General features: G+C 38.0%; 1 protein-coding gene across 3 annotated transcripts in view; it reads left to right on the forward strand.

Moving 5' to 3' along the window:
* Nucleotides 1–19,561, forward strand: part of NUP107 (nucleoporin 107) — a 44,551-nt gene that overhangs the window by 10,177 nt on the left and 14,813 nt on the right. For all 3 annotated transcript variants that reach the window (XM_029206428.1, XM_029206427.1, XM_029206430.1), the window contains 10 exons: nucleotides 1,664–1,767; nucleotides 4,161–4,288; nucleotides 4,990–5,038; nucleotides 7,911–7,982; nucleotides 8,638–8,726; nucleotides 10,456–10,534; nucleotides 12,322–12,435; nucleotides 16,282–16,372; nucleotides 16,509–16,585; nucleotides 18,470–18,529. In XM_029206428.1, the coding sequence (XP_029062261.1) occupies nucleotides 1,664–1,767; nucleotides 4,161–4,288; nucleotides 4,990–5,038; nucleotides 7,911–7,982; nucleotides 8,638–8,726; nucleotides 10,456–10,534; nucleotides 12,322–12,435; nucleotides 16,282–16,372; nucleotides 16,509–16,585; nucleotides 18,470–18,529 (863 nt within the window). The remainder of the gene's footprint in view (nucleotides 1–1,663; nucleotides 1,768–4,160; nucleotides 4,289–4,989; nucleotides 5,039–7,910; nucleotides 7,983–8,637; nucleotides 8,727–10,455; nucleotides 10,535–12,321; nucleotides 12,436–16,281; nucleotides 16,373–16,508; nucleotides 16,586–18,469; nucleotides 18,530–19,561) is intronic.

The following is a 19,561-nucleotide window of genomic DNA, read 5'->3' on the forward strand; positions in this document are numbered from 1 at the left end:
TCTGTCCTGTCACAAATAGCAGGATCACTTTATTTCTCATGGCTGAATAATATTCTGTTGTATATATATACCACTTCTTTATCCATTTATCCGGTGATGGACACTTAGGGTTTTTCCCTGTCTTGGCTGTTATGAATAATGCTGCAGTAAGTGTGGAAGTACAGATACCTTTTTGAAAGCCTGTTTTCATTTCCTTTGAATATATACCCGGAAGTGGTATTGCTGGATCATATGGTAGTTCTATTTTTAATTTTTTGAGGAACCTCCATACTGTTTTCCATAGTGGCTGAACCAGTTTACATTCTCATCAATAGTGCACAAAGGTTCCCTTTTCTCCACGTCTTCACCGACACTTGTTATTTCTTGTGTTATTGATGATAGCCATTCTAACAGATGTGAGGTGATATCTCATTGTAGTTTTGATTTGTATTTCCCTGATGATTAGCGATGTTGAGCATCTTTTCAGGTACCTGTTGGCCATTTGTATGTCTTTTGAGGAATGTCTGTTCAGTTCCTCTGCCTATTTTTATTGGTTTTTTTTTTTTTTTTTTGCTGTACGCAGGCCTCTCACTGTCGTGGCCTCTTCCGTCGCGGAGCACAGGCCCCGGACGCACAGGCTGAGCCGCCATGGCTCACGGGCCCGCCGCTCCGCGGCATGTGGGATCTTCCTGGACCGGGGCACGAACCCGTGTCCCCTGCATTGGCAGGCGGACTCTCAACCACTGTACCACCAGGGAAGACCCTCCTCTGCCTATTTTTAAATCGGATTGTTTGTTTTTGAATTTTATGAATTCTTTATGTATTTTGGAGATTAACTTCTTATCAGGTATATAGTTTGCAAATATTTTCTCTCATTCCATAGGTTGCCATTTCATTTTGTTGATTGTTTGTTTAGTTGTATAGAGGCTTTTAGTTTGATATAGTCCCACTTGTTGATTTTTTGCTTTTATTGCTTGTGCTTTTGGTATCATATCCAAAAAGTATTGCCAAGACCAGTGTCAAGAAACTTTTTCCCTACTTTTTTTTTCTAGGAATTTTACAGTTTCAGGTCTTATTTAAGTTTTTAATTCATTTCAAGTTCATTTTTATGAGTGGTGTAAGATAGGGGTCTGAGTTTGTTTTTCTGCATGTGATTATCCAGTTTTTCCAGCACCATTTATTAAAGAAACTATCCTTTCCCCATTCAATATTCTTGGCTCCCTTGTCAAATATTAATTCACCATATATGTAGGAGTTTATTTCTGGACTCTCCATTCTTTTCCATTGATTTATGTGTCTATTTTTATGCCAGTACTGTTTTGAATACTATAGCTTTGTAGTGTAGTTTGAAATCAGGAAATGTGATGCCTCCTGCTTAGTTTTTTTTCAGGATTGCCTTGGCTATCCTGAGTTTAGTTTTGCAAAATGCAGAGTTCTGTGGTCCCATGGTGGTGATGGTAGCACAGCACTGTGTATGTACTTACTGCTACTGAACTGTACGCTTAAAAATGGTTAAAATGGTAAATTTTGTTATGTATATTTTACCACAATTATATATTTTTAAAAATATAGCAGTTTAAAAAAAGGATTTGTAGCTATGTTTTTAAGTTTTTAAAACAAACAGAATTACCTAGAAGTATGTCATTTAACTCTTTCTGTTCCTTTTCTTTTTAATGTGTTCTAGCATCCATGAGTATGTTTTCTGATTTCCTGCAGTCTTTTTTGAAGCACTCTTCAACTACAGTTTTTGACCTTGTGGAAGAGTATGAAAACATTTGTAGTAGTCAGGTAAGTTAATTTCACTGCATTGCTGGTCAGACTTCAGTACTCTTTAAGTTTTTTTTGAACAGCATCAACTTGTGAATTTCTATACTATATTTAAGGAGGATGTCTTGGGGTGTAGTGACAAGTGTGGCATGGTTAGAAGGTCGGCCAGAGCAGCTCTGCTTTTTACACGTTGAGAGTCCATATAATATTTCTTTTAAGGACAAAAGGATTCTGCATCTTTGAAAAAGGAAAACCCAAAATATACAAAGAACTTAAAACTCTACAGTAAGAAAATGAACAATCTAACTGAGAAATGGACAAAACATGTACACAGACACATCACCAGAGAGGATCTACAGATGGCAAATAAGTATAGGAAAAGATGCTTAACATCATATGTCAACACAACATTATAAATCAGCTATACTCCAATATAAAATAAAAATTAAAAAAAACACATCATATATCATTAGGGAATAGCAAATTAAAACAACAAGATGCCACTATACACCTGTTAGAATGAACAAAATCCAAAACACTAACAAAACCAAATGCTGGCAAGGGTGTAGAACAAGAATTCTCATTCATTGCTGGTGGGAATGGAAAATGATACAGCCACTTTGGAAGACAGTGTCTCAGTTTCTTACAAAACTAAACATACTCTTACCATGTAACCTAACATACATACTCTTTGGTATTTACCCAAAAGAGTTTTAAATATATGTCCACACAAAAGCCTGCACATAGATGTTTATAGCAGCTTTATTCATAATAGCCTAAATGTGGAAGCAATCAAGATGTCCTTCAGTAAGTGAATGGGTAAATCAACTGTGGTTCATCCAGACAGTGGAATATTATACAGCCCTTAAAAGTAATGGGCTATCAAGCCATAAAGAGATGAGGATTAACCCGAAATGCATATCACTAAGTGAAAGAAGCCAATATGCAAAGGCTACGTATGGTGTGATTGCAACTATACGATATTCTGGAAAAGGGAAAACTTAAAGAGAATAAAAAGATCAGCAGTTGCCAGGGTTCAAAGGGTGGTAAGGATAGAAAGTGGAGCACAGTGGTTTTTTATTGGAGTGATATTATTCTGTGTGATATTATTATGAGGGATACATGTCATTATACGTTTGTCAAAACCCATAGAATGTACAACACCAAGAGTGAACACTTGTGTAAACTATGGACTTTCAGTAGTAATGACATGTCAATGTAGCTTCAGTGACTGTAACAAACGTACCACTCTGGTACTGGATATTGATAGTGGGGCGTTAGGTTGTGTGTATTTGGGGGCAGAAAGTAACGGGAACTCGCTGTACTTCCTACTCAGTTTTGCTGTGAACCTAAAACTGCTCAAAAAATTAAGTCTCTTTTAAAGGAAAGGAAAGGACTTCAAGAAACTATTGCATTCAAGAATAATTGAAATAATAGTAATAGCCAACATTTTTTGAGCATTTAATATTAGTTAATAATCAGTTTCTGAATTGTTCCATTATAAAAGCAGTAGCTTCATTAAATAACAAAAGCAATAATAATCACCTAGTGAATCACTGGAGTTAGGATTCCAATAGAGAATTTATTAAAGGAATGAGAAATACAGATAATACTTTTATTAAACACTGGCCTTAAGACAGAAGTAACATTACTTTGTGAATACTTTTTAAAGGGTGGGGAAACCTGTTGTTTTGGTAGTGATTCTTCATTTTCTGAATGAGACCAATCCTGTTTCTTAATTGCCCTTGATAAGGAGGTAATATTCATAACCTTTGAGAAAGGTTTCTTTTACCTTGGGTCCTTAAACCTCCTATTAAATAATTTGGTGTGTGTTTCTGTGAAGAACATCCATATCTTTCATTAGACTTCTGCAAAAAGTCCTCAAATGGTTAAGAACTGCTGTTTTACAGCAAGGAGGGATTTTGGTTAAGGTTTGGTTAGAAATGACAATGTTTTGGTACCAGTCTTAGGAAAATATTTTTCTTGATTTTTTTTATATGGTATAAATTTTTCAGATAAAATTTGCAGATACCTTATTTTTAATTTTCATTGCTGCTCTGTTGGTTCATGTTATGATTTTGTTGGGTGTAGGTTAGATTTAGCTTATCTTCTGGGTTGATGTACAAGGAGAAAAACACACTCATGGCTGTTATTGTTGAATCTGAACTCTAGAGTCTGTTAAACTTTTACATATATACTCACATAAACACACCTTACTTCAAATTAAGGCCATTTCTAGTGGGAATGTTATATTATACTCAATTTAAAAAAGACAATAGACAGGAAAAATTTATAATATAAATATGTACATATATAAAATATATATAATTAGTTTTAGCACTATGTACTTGAAGAATACAAAGTTGTGACTCAAAATTATAGAAAACCTTATTACATTTGTATTTTTAATTCAGGTGAATATACTGAGTAAAATAGTGAGCCGAGCAACACCTGGACTTCAAAAGTTTTCAAAAACAGCCAGTATGCTCTGGCTTCTTCAACAGGAGATGGTCACATGGAGGCTGCTGGCTTCTTTGTATAGGTAAAGTTGTGTAGGACTTCAAAGAGAAATAAACTGGCAGATTAACTTGGAAGTTAGAGTAAGATGTGTTTGGAAATAGGTTCTGCCATTTTGTGATACTTATCATTTCTAATGCCTTAGTTGTCAGAAGTGAGTTAACAAGGAAAGGGGACTATTAATCATAAAGCTGGTAGCTACCAAAAATTGGATACATGTAAAGATTTAAGGAAAGTGCTAAAAATACGGCAATATTTAGAAGAGGATAGATTAAGAAAAAGAACTGACAGATATACTTTATGTAATGTAGAAGTTCGAGAGAAGTTAACCAAATTTTTCTTCTCTCAGATGCTCCTTGGTTTTGGCTCTCATTCTGTTACTTTCTCATCCTAATGAGAAAATCTTGAGAGAAAATTGTATTTTTTCATTTGGGCCCTGTGAAAACATTATATTAAAAAGTTAGGTGTATGAATTAGCAGGTAGCCATTAAAGACTTTGCAGTTTGTCTCTTCAGTAAATATCATTTTTGTTCAGATGTCAGTATTAGATTCAGAAGGCATTTACTACTTGATTTTTGCTTTTAAAAGCATGTTGGCTAAGTTAATTGGAAACTCATTTTTTTACAGTGGATGGAATGCAGGTTTCTGCATGTATCTAGCTTAAAAAGGTGATTTCATTTACTCATATGAAATAAGGCTTTTTCATTTTGTGTTATTTTTCCCCAGAGACAGAATACAGTCTGCATTAGAAGATGAAAGTATGTTTGTAATTACTGTAAGTTTTATATTAAATTTTTTCCTTTATAAATGCTTAAAATTCAAATGTTTTTAGTAGTAGAATTTGATTTTTGACCCTCCATCTAGAGTTGCTTCATTTTAAAAATTTTACAAGTAAAGATACAATAATCAAAATTGATTTACATTATAGAGTAAAAGGTTAAAGTTCTCTTTTATCCCTCATACTGTTCAGTCTAACAATTTAGTACATATTCTACCAGACATTTTTCTCTGCATCTTTATACATATATACACATAAAATTTTGTGCGGGTTTTTTTTGAAGATCAAGTTGAGAATGTCATTTTGAAATGTTTAGTTAAACCTTGAGAAGGTCAACCACAGTGCTCTAGAGATGCCTTCCTTCAGACAAAGGATCCTCCAAGACAATGAAGGCTATGCCTCATTATCCTCGAAATCAAACATTGACCTCCTAGGTAATTTGAGGGAGTTGTCCCTCAGGCCATTCAGCAGAAGCCTTTTTTTAATGCAGTCTGGGTGAAGTGTTGCAGGATTCAGTGACTTGGGTCCTAGTAAAGGTATTAGTCAAGTTGTTAAATTGTGCAAACTTCTCTGCAGTGCTAGAATATATTTTGTTCTCTCCTAGAGACTCCAAGCAGAGAGAAGATAGAGCCTGAAGGGAATGAGTCCCCCAGCTCTGTCTCATTCTGTAAATGGTCTTTCCATATTTTTCTTTTCCTCCCAGCAGACCCAGGGGAACTCAGCCACGTTGCCCCCCTTCAAAAGTCAGCACCTTCTACAGTTAACGTTTGAACAACACGGGTTTGAACTGTGTGGGTCCACTTAACACACAGATTTTTTTCACTAAATACATGCTGCAGTACTACGTGATCTGCAGTTGGTTGAATCCTCAGGTACAGAACCTCGGTTACAGAGGAATGAGCAGTACAGAGAGCTAACTGTAAAGTTACATTTGGATTTTCGACTGTAAGGAGGATCAGTGCCCTAACCCTTGCATTGTTCAAGGGTCAGCCGTATTTCTTTCTGTTAAAGAAAATAATTTTCAAGCACTGTAACTCCAACCTGTCAAAAGTCAAACCCACTTTTGTCTTTCAGTGGATGGCACCATAGCTAACTTTCCAAGGAACCCGAATGTTCCCTAAGCCAGCACTTCTCAAAATTTACTGTGCACATGAGTCACCTGGGGATCTTGTTAAAATACAGATTGTGGTTCAGTAGGTCTGGGGAGGGGCCTAAAATTCTGCTTTTTTTTTTTTTTTTTTTTTTTTTGAGGTACGCGGGCCTCTCACTGTTGTGGCCTCTCCCGTTGCGGAGCACAGGCTCCAGATGTGCAGGCTCAGTGGCCATGGCTCACGGGCCCAGCCGCTCCGCGGCATGTGGGATCTTCCCGGACCGGGGCACGAACCCGTGTCCCCTGCATTGGCAGGTAGACTCTCAACCACTGCGCCACCAGGGAAGCCCAGATTTTGCATTTTTAAGAGGCTCGCAGGTGGTACTGATGCTGTTGGTCTGTAAACTACACTCTGAGTAGCCAGGGTTTAGACCCTGCTCTCTGCCTCATCTCAAAATTTAGTCCATCATCAGATCTTGCTCACTTTAGCTCTTCTGTTCCAACTCTGACCTCTCATCTCTGTTCCTCTTGCCACCACTTAAGCCAAAGCCTTCATCATTTTTTGCAGGAATTATGGCAATAGCTTCATCTAGTCTCCCTGCTCTATACATACATGTAGTTTTGGGTGGTGGGGGGGGTTGGTTTGGTGTTTTTTTCTTTTTTACTGTATAGTATGATTTCATTTATACCTTATACTGAGAGTTTTTTATTATTCATCAATATTTCTTAGTTTTTTTCATGTCAATTTGTATACGTTTACCTTATTTTTTCATAGTATGCCAAAGTATAAATGTGCCATAATTTTTTTCAGACATTCTGCTGGACATATTTGTTTCCAGTATTTTTGCTATAGTTATAATGCAATGAACATTCTTCACACTTACCTACATATTTGAGTATTTCCTGTATTTCTGGAAGTGAATTGTTGGGACAAAGTTTGATAGAGCTTGTCATGTTGCCTTCCTAATGAAATGTACTAGTTTACACTCTCACAGTGTGTGAAAATGTTTACTCTGCCATCAATCATTTGATTTTGCCAGTTGGAAGGAAGGTACCTTGTTTTTTGTTTTTTTAATTAATTAATTAATTTTTGGTTGCGTTGGGTCTTCGTTGCTGTGTGCAGGCTTTCTATAGTTGCGACGAGCGGGGGCTACTCTTCGTTGCCGTGCGCAGGCTTCTCATTGCGGTGGCTTCTTTTGTTGTGGAGCATGGGCTCTAGGCGTGCGGGCTTCAGTAGTCATGGCACGTGGGCTCAGTAGTTGTGGCTCGTGGGCTCTAGAGCGCAGGCTCAATAGTTGTGGTGAACAGGCTCACAGGCCTAGCCGCTCTGCAGCATGTGGGATCTTCCCAGACCAGGGTTTGAACCCATGTCCCCTGCATTGGAAGGCGGATTCTTAACCACTGCGCCACCAGGGAAGTCCTAAAGTTTTTAAATGTTAATTTCCTAATATGCCCCATGACTGCATCCTACCCTTTATTATGATTTGTTTCATTTTGTTTTGTATTTTATTTTTCCCAAAAACAACATCTCTGGGGAAATAGAACTTAAAAATTTTAAGCATAACCAAGAATTAAAATATCAAGTAAGAGCAGCTGCACGTTGATCTAGCAGTTTGAAACTTACTTATAAAATTTTTTCAAAGGTGAATATACAGATTTGCTATGTTAAAATGGTTATAGGTGGTTAAATATACTTATTTCAGATTCTCTTACCTTTCTGTTGAAATAATGTTCTTGAGGATCTTCTTTTCTTTCTTTCCACCATTTTTTTTTTTATAGGTTCTTAATGCCAGTGAAAAAGCAGTTGTGGAAGCATTATTTCAGAGAGATTCACTTGTCCGACAAAGTCAGGTATGACTAGAATTTTTACATTTTTTTTGGTGAAATATGGAGAAAGGTAAATGACATAAAAGAAATGAAGTTTTTTTGTTTTGTTTGGTTTTGGGTTTTTTTGCGGTATGCGTGCCTCTCACTGCGGTACGCGGGCCTTTTTTTTTTTTTTTTTTGCTTTCCTGTTGCGGAGCACAGGCTCCGGATGCGCAGGCTCAGTGGCCATGGCTCACGGGCCCAGCCGCTCCACGGCATGTGGGATCTTCCCGGACCGGGGCACGAACCCGCGTCCCCTGCATCGGCAGGCGGACTCTCAATCACTGCACCACCAGGGAAGTCCTGAAGTTTTTTAAGTCAAACTTTTTTCTTAATTTTTTTCTTTTTGATCTTTTAATTTATAATTAAAAAGAATTAAGAACCTTGTTTTTTGTTTTCAAATAATAGCTCCACCATTTCCAGGAATAGCCTGTTAAAAACTGTATTATTCCTATAGAAAATACCTTTTGCCATAATATTTATACATCTTTAAAAAGTAAAAACAGTGATAGAAAAAATTGTTACTTGGTATTTTTGAATTAGAAACCTTTTTTTTTAAATTAATGGTAGGAGTAATACTACTTCAAATAAAATACTTACAGATTTTATAGTTAATACTCTTTTTCCCCTCCTTTCCTAGCTGGTGGTAGATTGGTTGGAGAGCATTGCCAAAGATGAGATCGGAGATTTTTCGGATAATATTGAGTTTTATGCAAAGTCAGTATATTGGTAAGTCACTAAACTTTTATTGTTGAAGTCATTTAATGTTGGTTTTGTTTATGCATCTTTCAACAAATATTTATTCAGTTCTTACTGAACTCAGTCTGTGAGCAAAACAGATAAAAACCCTGCCTTTGTGGAATTTATAATTGTATAGGAGAGTTAGACAGCAAATAGGTATATATCCTATTGGGTGCTAAGAGCTTTGAAAGAAAAATAAGAATCAGAGTTGATGGATAGAGGATGGTAATGGGAGTTACTTTAAGTAGAAGAGGTGACCAGGGAAGGCCTCTCTAAGGAAGTAACAGGTAATAAGAGTAGAGGTTTTTAAGAAATAAAGGAGGCCAGACATGCAAAAATTTGAGGGACAAGTGTTCAGGGCAAGAACAGGAACTACAGAGACTCTAAGAAGGTAAAGCATTTGCACAAGGAGGCCAGTGTGAACACAGCAAAGAAAAGAATGGTAGGAAATGAGATTGAAGAGAGCCAGCTCATATAGGACTTTTACAGGTAGCCCAGGTAAGGGTTTGGGACTTTATTTTAAATGTGATGGGAAACCTTGAGAATAAAAGAATGACATGGTCTGATTCAAGTTTTCAAACAATCACTGCCATATTTTCTTAATAATCATAATTGATTATCAGGAAGACAATTGTCCCATGTTTCTAGCTACTTGTATGTGTTTTTGTTTTTGTTTTTTAATTGCTTTTCCCTGCATCCTTCAGTGCTTCTAAATTATTGTAAGACCTTGAAACCAGAAAGCAAGTACCCCTAGGTTAAAGGGACAGTTTATTTCAAGACTTAAAGAAAAAGTTCAGTTTGCCTTTGAATTCAGTAACATTATATATGTATCAAGTCTATAAATCGTGTTTTCTCTGCTTAACTAGGAAATTAGTGATACCAAATTTTTTTTTTTAATCTTAAATCTTGGTTAGTTGTGGTTTTTGAGAGAAAGAGAAATTTTCAGAAAAAAAATTTTTTACGTTAATATGTCCTGTTAAGGTTTTTACAAGTTTTTTACGAGTTAGTCTCCTTTTCTTGGCGGTCAATAGAAGAGAATAGAGAATCCTAAAACAGAGCCACACTTCTGTGGTCATTTAGTTTTTAATGAGGCATCAAAGCAATCCAGTGGGGAAAGCAATGTCTTTTGAACAAACTATGCAGGAAAAAACTGCATATCTATGTGAACAAAGATTAGCCTTGATACCTCCCTCACACTGTACCCAACAGTTAATTCAAGATGGATCATAATCCCCAACGTAAAAGCTAAAATTGTAAAGCTCTTAGAGGAAAACATAAGAGGACATTTTTGTGACTTGGCGAATAAGTGATTGTCACAGAAAGCAGTAATCAGGAGAAAGAGATTGATTTGACTTCATCAAAATTAAAACCTCATTAAAAGACATCATTGAGAAAAGGAATTGGTGGCAATCCGCAGACTGGAAGAAACATAAAGAACCTGTAGTTCATAAAGAACTACAACTCAGTAGCAAGAAGACAGCCAGATTAAAAAGGACAAAGATTTGAACAGATTCCTCACAAAAGCAGATAGGTGAATGGCCAATAAGGCATGAAAAAATGCTCAACATCATTAGTCATCTGAGCTAAAATGCCCTTTTATATTAGTGTTTTGCATGTTTTTTCTGAGTTTGTACTCTCTTTCTTTCCTTGACTTGATTTTTTTAAGTAGACCTATTAAAATTCCTCATTTAAAAAAAAGTTGTACTTATTCTTTCAGGGAAAATACTCTGCATACCTTGAAACAGCGGCAGCTCTCTTCTTACATAGGAAGTGTCCGTCCTCTTGTCACTGAATTGGTAAGTGTTCTTTGAAATGGAAGTTGCCTTCAGAGTTAAGTGATTTTTATTCCTAAAGGCTGAGAATTTTTATTTTCTTGGATCCTTGTTTTAGTTTCCAGAAGGATTGCATATACTGTTTAACTCTAAAAATTACTAAGTTGCGTTTGAATTTGATGGCATATATTTGAACCCATCTGTGGCCTATAGATTGTAAATTGTAAAAGAAAGTATAGAAAGTGTTCTTGATTTGCCAGCATTAAAACAAATTAATTTTGACTTTATAGCAAGGTTTGACTCTGCAGCTGTAAGGTGGTGACCTATGAAAGTTCTTTTATATAGAAAGCAGAGGAAAAAAATAAAGCTTTGTGAATTAGCTTGAGGTTAGAAGGGTCATTCTAGGATATGAGTTATAGGAGTAATAGTGGATTTGAAAAGAACGGGAGTCTAATTATTGTAGAAATGAAGGAACAGAGCTTTGTGATAGGTGGAGGCATGTGAATTAAATGTTTATAGTGAAGAGTGAGAGAAGTAAGTAACAGTCGAAAAAATAGGTAAAATTCCATTTGGTAACAAAAGTGTGTTTTGATGAAAATTATTTGGAAACTACTGAAAGTTCTTGTAATAAATTGTAGCAAAATTACCCCTGTAGCAAGCAACTAAAAATCATTTACCCTTAACATCTGGAAAGTGGTGATTTCCTTTTGCCAGAAAGAAACCATTTGTTCCAAAATTGAATGATTATATCTGTCTGCAAAATATTTGTGAAACTAGCCAATTGACCTATTATGCCTTCCAGTTTTTGAATTGATAATCATATTACTCAGTAACATTTGGAATAAGAATTACTCCTCTTTTAAAGTCACATTAAAATAGCTTTTAATCTGAAATTCATCATGTAGATCAGGGGTCCCCAACCCCCAGGCTGTGGACTGGTACCGGTCCGCAGCCTGTTAGGAAGCGGGCCACGCAGCAGGAGGTGAGCGGAAGGCGAGTGAGCGAAGTTACATCTGCCGCTCCCTGTCACTCCCCATCGCTCCCGTTACCGCCTGAACCATCCCCTTCCCTCCCCCCCACCCCCCCTGCCGTCTGTGGAAAAATTGTCTTCCACAAAACCGGTCCCTGATGCCAAAAAGGTTGGGGACTGCTGATGTAGATCATGTGTGCTCTTTGCCGCAAAAATGAGGACACTATGTTATCCCCAGTGTTCAAAGGCCCATTTCTTTTTATTCTTGAAAGGTAGTTGGTAGGAATAACTGAGGGTGGAGGTATTTATTAGAAATCTGTTTTAAAATTTCTTTTGTTGGGTGTTGGTGTGCTTTGTGTAGCATTAGTCCCATACTGGGCTCTCTTCTCATATGTTCTCAGAAAGAACCAGCTAAGCACCTTCTAGTCACAGAGTGCATTGTGATTCCTGCAGTTTCTCCTCTGCTCATTCTCCATCTAGGCCTAATTCTGTTTAGGATTAACTGGGCCATGTAGTTGCTACAACAGGGTAAAGCTCAAGTCAGCTTGAATTATGAGTGGAATTTCTAGAGCTGCTGGGCTGGACTAGGGCTGTTTCCAGCTTGCCTGACTGAAGTATGCACCTTTGTGGACCAACAGAGTCTGTTTTGAATGGGCAACAGACAGCTATGTGGCTATTTGGGACACTTGTGACACTTTGTTCCCTTTGTTACTTAAGTAAATTCAGTGAATTTATTTCAGTATGTAATTCAGGAGACATTTATCATCTCTTGATGTTTACATTGTATGTGCATATAAAGAATTTATAGTTGATGATTTAATTAATTAATTAATTTTTGTAGGACCCTGATGCTCCCATAAGACAGAAGATGCCCCTTGATGATCTGGATAGAGAAGATGAAGTCAGATTACTTAAATATCTTTTCACTCTGATTCGTGCTGGAATGACAGAAGAGGTAAATGATGTATATACCCTGCTTGTCCAATATCAAAAAGTCACAGACTGTAAGTTGGAAAGGATCTTTGTGACCACTGAGTATGCCTCCTCAATGCAGTAATCTTTTTCACAGTATTTCTGGATCTAACTCCTGTTCCAACATTTCTAGTGATAAAGAACACATTGCTTCAGAAAGCAGTGCACTTCAGTTTGCACAACTCTGGTAGAAAATCCTTTGTAAGAAGTCAAACTTTGCCTTCCCGTTAGTGTACTGCATACCCTAGGCATAGCCCCATTATTTCTAGTTTGGATTTTTTTTTTTAACAAATTGAATGAAGACTTTTTTTTTTTTTTAGTAAATTTATTTATGGCTGCGTTGGGTCTTCATTGCTGCACATGGGCTTTCTCTAGTTGTGGCGAGTAGGGGCTACTCTTCATTGCAGTGCGTGGGCTTCTCATTACAGTGGCTTCTCTTGTTGTGGAGCACGGGCTCTAGGCGTGCGGGCTTGGTAGTTGTGGTGCATGGGCTTAGTTGCTCCGCGGCATGTGGGATCTTCCTGGACCAGGGCTTAAACCCGTGTCGCCTTCATTGGCTGGCGGATTCCTAACCACTGCGCCACTAGAGAAGTCCCTATTTCTAGTTTGGATTTTTAAGAGTTAAGAATAAGTCTGACCCTAATTGCTCTTCTAGTTGACACTGTCTAGCATTTGAAGACTATGGTCCCCTCAAATTTCTTCCTTTTAACTTCACCTCTTTAATATGTAACCTCCTGGGCTTCCCTGGTGGCACAGTGGGTGGGAATCTGCCTGCCAATGCAGGGGACCTGGGTTTGATCCCTGGCCCGGGAAGATTCCCACATGCCGCGGAGCAGCAAAGCCCATGTGCCACAACTACTGAGCCTGCGCTCTAGAGCCTGTGCTCTGCAACGAGAAGCCATGACAATGAGAAGCCTGCACACCACTCGCTGCAACTAGAGAAAGCCCGCGCACAGAACAAAGACCCAACACAGCCAAAAATAAAAACAAACAAATAAATAAATTTATATAAAAAAAAAAGTAACCTCCTTTGTGATAGTTAAGGTCTTGTGTGTGTTTTTTTTTTTTTTTTTTTTTTGGCGGTACGCGGGCCTCTCACTGTGTGGCCTCTCCCGTTGCGGAGTACAGGCTCCAGACACGCAGGCTCAGCAGCCATGGCTCACGGGCCTAGCTGCTCCGAGGCATGTGGGATCTTCCCGGACCGGGGCACGAACCCGTGTCCCCTGCATCGGCAGGCAGACTCTCAACCACTGCGCCACCAGGGAAGCCCTCTGTGGACTTTTTAGATGAGGTAGTCTGATGCATAGGAGCTTCAAGCTTCAGATATTATGCTGTACCTGTTTTGCTGTACTCTTGGCAGTGTTCTTTAGATAGAAATATGGTAGCTCAAAGTGTTGTTTGTTCTTCTGTGTTACAAACCACTAGCATATATTAAGTAATTTTTATAGTAGTAAGTGTTGGATTATTAAACATCATTCTTATTTTTTAATTAAGAAAAGAAGGGGAATTCCCTGGTGGTCCAGTAGTTAGGCCTCTGAGCTTTCACTGCTGAGGGTTTGGGTTCAATCTCTGACTGGGGAACTAAGATCCTGTAAGCCACGTGGGTGGCGCGGCCCCCCCCCCAAAAAAAAAAAGGAAAGAAAGAAAGAAAAGAAGTAACACGTACTCATTTGTTCAGAAAATATTTGAGTCCCAGCCACTCTGCCAGGTGATGTGCAGGATACTAGGAATCACAATGGCAAGTAAGGATGTATTTTTAAAAACAAAACAAAAATATGATCACATTATTGAAAGCCTTGAAAAATAAAAACTCTCAAGGTCCCACTACCTTTACATAATAACAGATAGTGGGGTTTTAAAATTTACTTACAAGCCTTTTTTTGTACATCTTTTTTTTTCACTTTACACGAGCCTCTCACTGTTGTGGCCTCTCCCGTTGCGGAGCACAGGCTCCGGACGCACAGGCTCAGCGGCCATGGCTCACGGGCCCAGCCACTCCGCGGCATGTGGGATCTTCCCGGACCAGGGCATGAACCCGCGTCCCCTGCATCGGCAGGCGGACTCTCAACCACTGCGCCACCAGGGAAGCCCAAGTCAATAGTTTTGGTATATTACAGTATTGATTTTTTCATTGTGATAAAAGATATATAACAAAATTTGTCATTTTAACCATTTTCAAGTGTAAATTTCAGTGACATTAATTACATTCACAGTGTTGCGAAACCATCACCACTATGTTTCTAAAACTTTTTCATCACCCCAAGCAGAAACTCCATAACCATTATGCAGTAATTCCCCATTTCCCCTTTCTCTCACCATTTGGTAACCTAATCTACTTTCTGTCTCTATGCATTTGCCTATTCTAGCTATTTCATGTTAGTGGAATCATACAATATTTGTTCTTTTGTGTCTGGCTAATTTCACTTAGAAAAATGTTTTTAAGGTTTTGCATTCAGATTTTGTCCTGCCTTTTTTAGATAGCATATCAGATATTTTAAAAATATTTTTCCATGTTGCTACATAGCTTTCATAATTTTTAAAAGTCATAAATCCAAAATGATGTTTTGGGTATGATACTTTTTAACTGGTTCAATTTTTTAAAAAATATTTATTTATTTATTTATTTATTTTTATTTGGCTGTGCTGGATCTTAGTCATGGCATGCGGGATCTTCATTGTGGCGTGTGAGATCTTTTAGTCGTGGCATGTGGGCTCTTAGTTGCAGCATGTGGGATCTAGTTCCCTGACCAGGGATCAAACCCTGGCCCCCTGCATTGCGAGCGTGGAGTCTTAACCATTGGACCACTAGGGAGGTCCCTTAACTGGTTGTATTAATCAGATTCTGTAGGTTCAAATGACAGAAGCCCAACTCAAATTACTTACAGGTTGGGGATTGATTGTCTTATGGAACAGAGAAGTATAGAGGGTTATATCTGGTTATAAAAGCAGGATTCGGGGACTTAGAAGATGTCCTTAGGATACTGTCTCTCCCAGGCTCTTGACACTCCTCTCTGTGGCTTCATTCTCAAGAAGCCATTTGTGTCCATGATGGCCATCAACAGCTCCAGCCTTACATCCTCCTGCAAGTTAGCAACCCCAGCAAAAGGAGTGTCTCTCTTTCCCAATATCTCTGGCAAGGGTCCTGGGAGTGATTCTTGTTACATCACATGCCTAATCCTTGAGTTCAGAGATGGAATCATATGACCTATTCAAACCATATGAACTAAATGGGGAGAGATGGTTCCTAAAGAGATGATGGACCAACAAACATGTTTCTATCTCACTGGTATATCAAGCTCATCTGATTGGTCACATTTAACATGAAGAAATATCATCTTTATGGGCTGAATGAGCAATAGCACCTGTCATTATAGAGACTAACAGTGCTTTTGTAATACTTTTACATAAATCAAGGGTCATCAGCCTCTTTAGCCCATTTGTTTCTAGCAGAATTACATGCCTGTGGGCACCGTGGGCACCTAGTGGTAAGCCCAGAATCAAAGAGCAAACGGATTATTAGGGAAAGAAAGAAAGGAAGGAAGGGAGGGACGGAGGGACGGAGGGAGGGAGGGAGGGAGGGAGGGAGGAAGGAAGGAAGGAAAGCAGGAAGGCAGGCAGGCAGGCAGGCCTGCGGGCAGGCAGAGGCCACAGAAAGACATGCATATGGCTGAAGGGAAACGCCATTACTGTTTGTCTACACCATCCTTTGTCACATCTATGCCATAAGTTATCTAATCCTCATAAATTGCTTGTACTTTTCTATAAGGCACAAGTACTTCTTTAGTACTGCATTTGTTATATGACCAACCACTGTTTCTTGTTTCTAAAGGCACAACGACTCTGCAAACGCTGTGGTCAGGCATGGAGAGCTGCAACACTTGAAGGCTGGAAGCTCTATCATGACCCCAATGTTAACGGAGGTATTTTAATTGATTTTATTCTGAGAGTTAGCTCTAAATGGCAATTTTGTGAAGTATAGCTTTTGTTTTTAGAAATTGTTGAAATTAGGAGATCTCATTTTAAGCTATAAACTTTATTTCTTTTACTGTTTTATAGGAACAGAATTAGAACATGTTGAAGGGAATCCATATAGATGCATTTGGAAAATAAGTTGTTGGAGAATGGCGGAAGATGTAAGATATAATAAGATATTTACTGATACTGATTTTTACTCATAATTCACTGAAGGCCTGCTGAAGATGCTATGAAATGTTGAGAGTAGTTTAAGACTAAAGTTCCTGTTTTTGAAGAACTTCCAATCAAACTGAAGAACAGGGCAGGCTTTACGAATCAGAGTTATTCAGACACACTGAGTACTAAGAATTAAGCACTGAAATAAGGCAAAAATACAAAAAAAGGTAGCAGATGAAGTCACAGAATAAGCACTGGGCTGGCTTCCAAAGAGAATTGAATCGATCTTTTAAAAATTACTAGGATTTGAGTTGTTGGGCATGAAAAGCAGAGAAAGGAATTGTCGGTAGGATGCCTAGGTTGGGAAAAGTCAAGGGAAGGTAGGTTTACCAGGTTGGAGCAGAAGGCTCACAAGGGGAAATATAGTCAGTTCTGTCATGACACCACCTACACATTCCTAAAAATCACTACAGCATGACAAATTGTGGAGAAAATCCACAGGGCTTTTAGGGAAAATAGAATTAAGAGCACAGTACTCAAAAATCACCAGTGACACATAAAAAGTTAAAAACTTAATAATAATAGCACAGTGTCACACTGTTAAATAAACACATAAATACTGCAACAAATATGGCAGTTTACCTTGAAAAAGAACTGGAGTTTGCTTGTGGAATGAGGTGTCAGAGGGTTACAGCTTGTGAGTTATTGAGAGGTGATAGAAGGAGGTTATCTGAAATGAAACAAAATTGTAACAGTTGATGTGGATGGATTTAGCTTATCATACACCTGGAGAGCCCAGGGAGCTGGTAGATGTTTGAGGAGTGTCAGTTTCGTGTATTTCCAAGTGGCTTGGTTCATTTAGGTGTTTTCAGTATTCAGCTAATGTTTCTTGTGCACAAAATTGTGCATAAGGAAATGGGAAGTTTATATTATGTTCAGATCGTTCCTTGATATATCAATTGCATTGGAACAAATTCACATTTTCAAAACAAGCATTGTAGCAGAACTGACTGTAATGAGAAGATGACGGAAAAACGTAAATTAAGAGCAGGCAGTGGTGGTCCTCAAGTGCTGCTCTAAGGACTGGGAACTTTGTACCATAGATAGTGGTGAGCCATCAAAACCTTGAGGGCACATGACAGCAGTGCTTTAAGAAAATTAGCATGGCAGTGGAAAATAGGCTTAAAATTGAATGAACTAAAGACTGAGAAACTAGTTAGGAGGCTGTCAGAGTTATTCAGACACTAAGTAATAAGGGCCTGCCCTGGGTTAATATGGAGAGTACAAAAGAACGGAACAAAAATGGTCAGGACCAGAAACTGGAAACAATGCAGAGGAGGACTCAGTTGTATAGTGAGAGTCTCTGAAGTCTCTTGTTTGGATGATGAGAAAACAGGAATGTCATTAATAGAATCCAGAAGTAAAATGGGATAATTTGATGAATATAATTAATTCTACTTAGGAATTTGATACAAACTGATGCGTGACAGGCTCCAAGTGTGCCTTGTTTGGATGTTGTTCTTAGGTCACTATCAGGTAGTATTAGGTATTTAGAAACTTTATAGGGGAAAACACCTATACAGAGTCTATCTGGAATAGAATTTGCCTATAATAAATAATCAAAGCATCCATTAGATTTGAATCTGCTTTCACTCTGTATTTGAAATTTAGATATTTGACTTTTCAGGAAGATTTCAGCATTGGCTATATCAAACTAAGGGGTCCTTCCTTCTTATTCCCCTACTAGATCTTTTACTAAAGTTTAGAAACTGTCAGGTGAGTAAATAAGTTCATTTTAGAAGACACTGCAGATTTCCAGATTATGAAAAAGTTGACATACTAAGAAAAACAGTAGTTCAATTTTATTTATATTCATTATATTTCAGGAGCTTTTTAATAGATATGAGAGAGCAATTTATGCAGCTTTAAGTGGGAATCTCAAGCAGGTATGCGATTTATTTTAATAATTCTTTTTTTTCTATGGAATGAAATTATATATATGTCATATATATAACCATACATAATAATCGTATAAGCTTAAGCTACTAAGAATAGCAATGATAGAGATAATCATGAAATAGAATAGTAACTTGACGTACTTAGTTTGATGTATCTCATACACCAAATGATGTTTTATTTATTTATTTATTTTAATCTTACTTTTTTAAAAAAATTAATTAATTTATTTGGCTTCACTGGGTCTTAGTTGTGGCACGAGGGATCTTCTTTGCCGCATATGGGATCTTTAGTTGCGGCATGCAAACTCTAAGTTGCAGCTTGTGGGATCTATGGAGTTCCCTGACCAGGGATCAAACCTGGGGCCCCTGCATTGGGAGCGTGGAGTCTTAGCCACTGGACCACTAGGGAAGTCCCCCAAATGATGGTTTGATACATGAAATCAAATTTCAGTTTCTAAGAATTGTAAATTAAATTCCAATACACATTTATTGATGACTTATGGTTCCCATAGCTTTATCCAGAAGTGTTCCACAAAGGCACAATGACTGAATTGTCTCACACATGTGTGTGTGCTGCTCACAACTCCTACTACCCCCTACATTTTACAGCGGTTTTGAGGAATGTTACCATAACACTGAAACACCATCTTATATCAGCATGGAAAATTGATGCTATTGTGTGCTCATCATGGAAAAAATCATAATAGTTCAGACTTCTTAGAAGATGTGGTTTGAGGGACTTCCCTGGCAGTCCATTGGTTAAGACTCTGAGCTTCCACTTCAGGGGGCACGGGTTCAATCCCTGCTTGGGGAACTAATATCCCTCACCTCATGCTGTGCAGTGCAGCCAAAAAAAAAAAGGAGATGTGGTTTGAGGGGTGGAGAGAGGAGGTTATTTTGGTATGATATTTTACAATACACAATGTCTTATATCATTATAGTGACTTTATAGTCCATATAAGTGGGTATAACTGCTTTTCCTTTTTTTTTGTTGACTATGTCTGCATGTTTCTGTTTTGG

Source organism: Monodon monoceros, unplaced genomic scaffold (assembly GCF_005190385.1).
Source record: "Monodon monoceros isolate NGI ecotype Baffin Bay Population unplaced genomic scaffold, NGI_Narwhal_1 Super_Scaffold_6, whole genome shotgun sequence".
NCBI lineage: Eukaryota > Metazoa > Chordata > Mammalia > Artiodactyla > Monodontidae > Monodon > Monodon monoceros.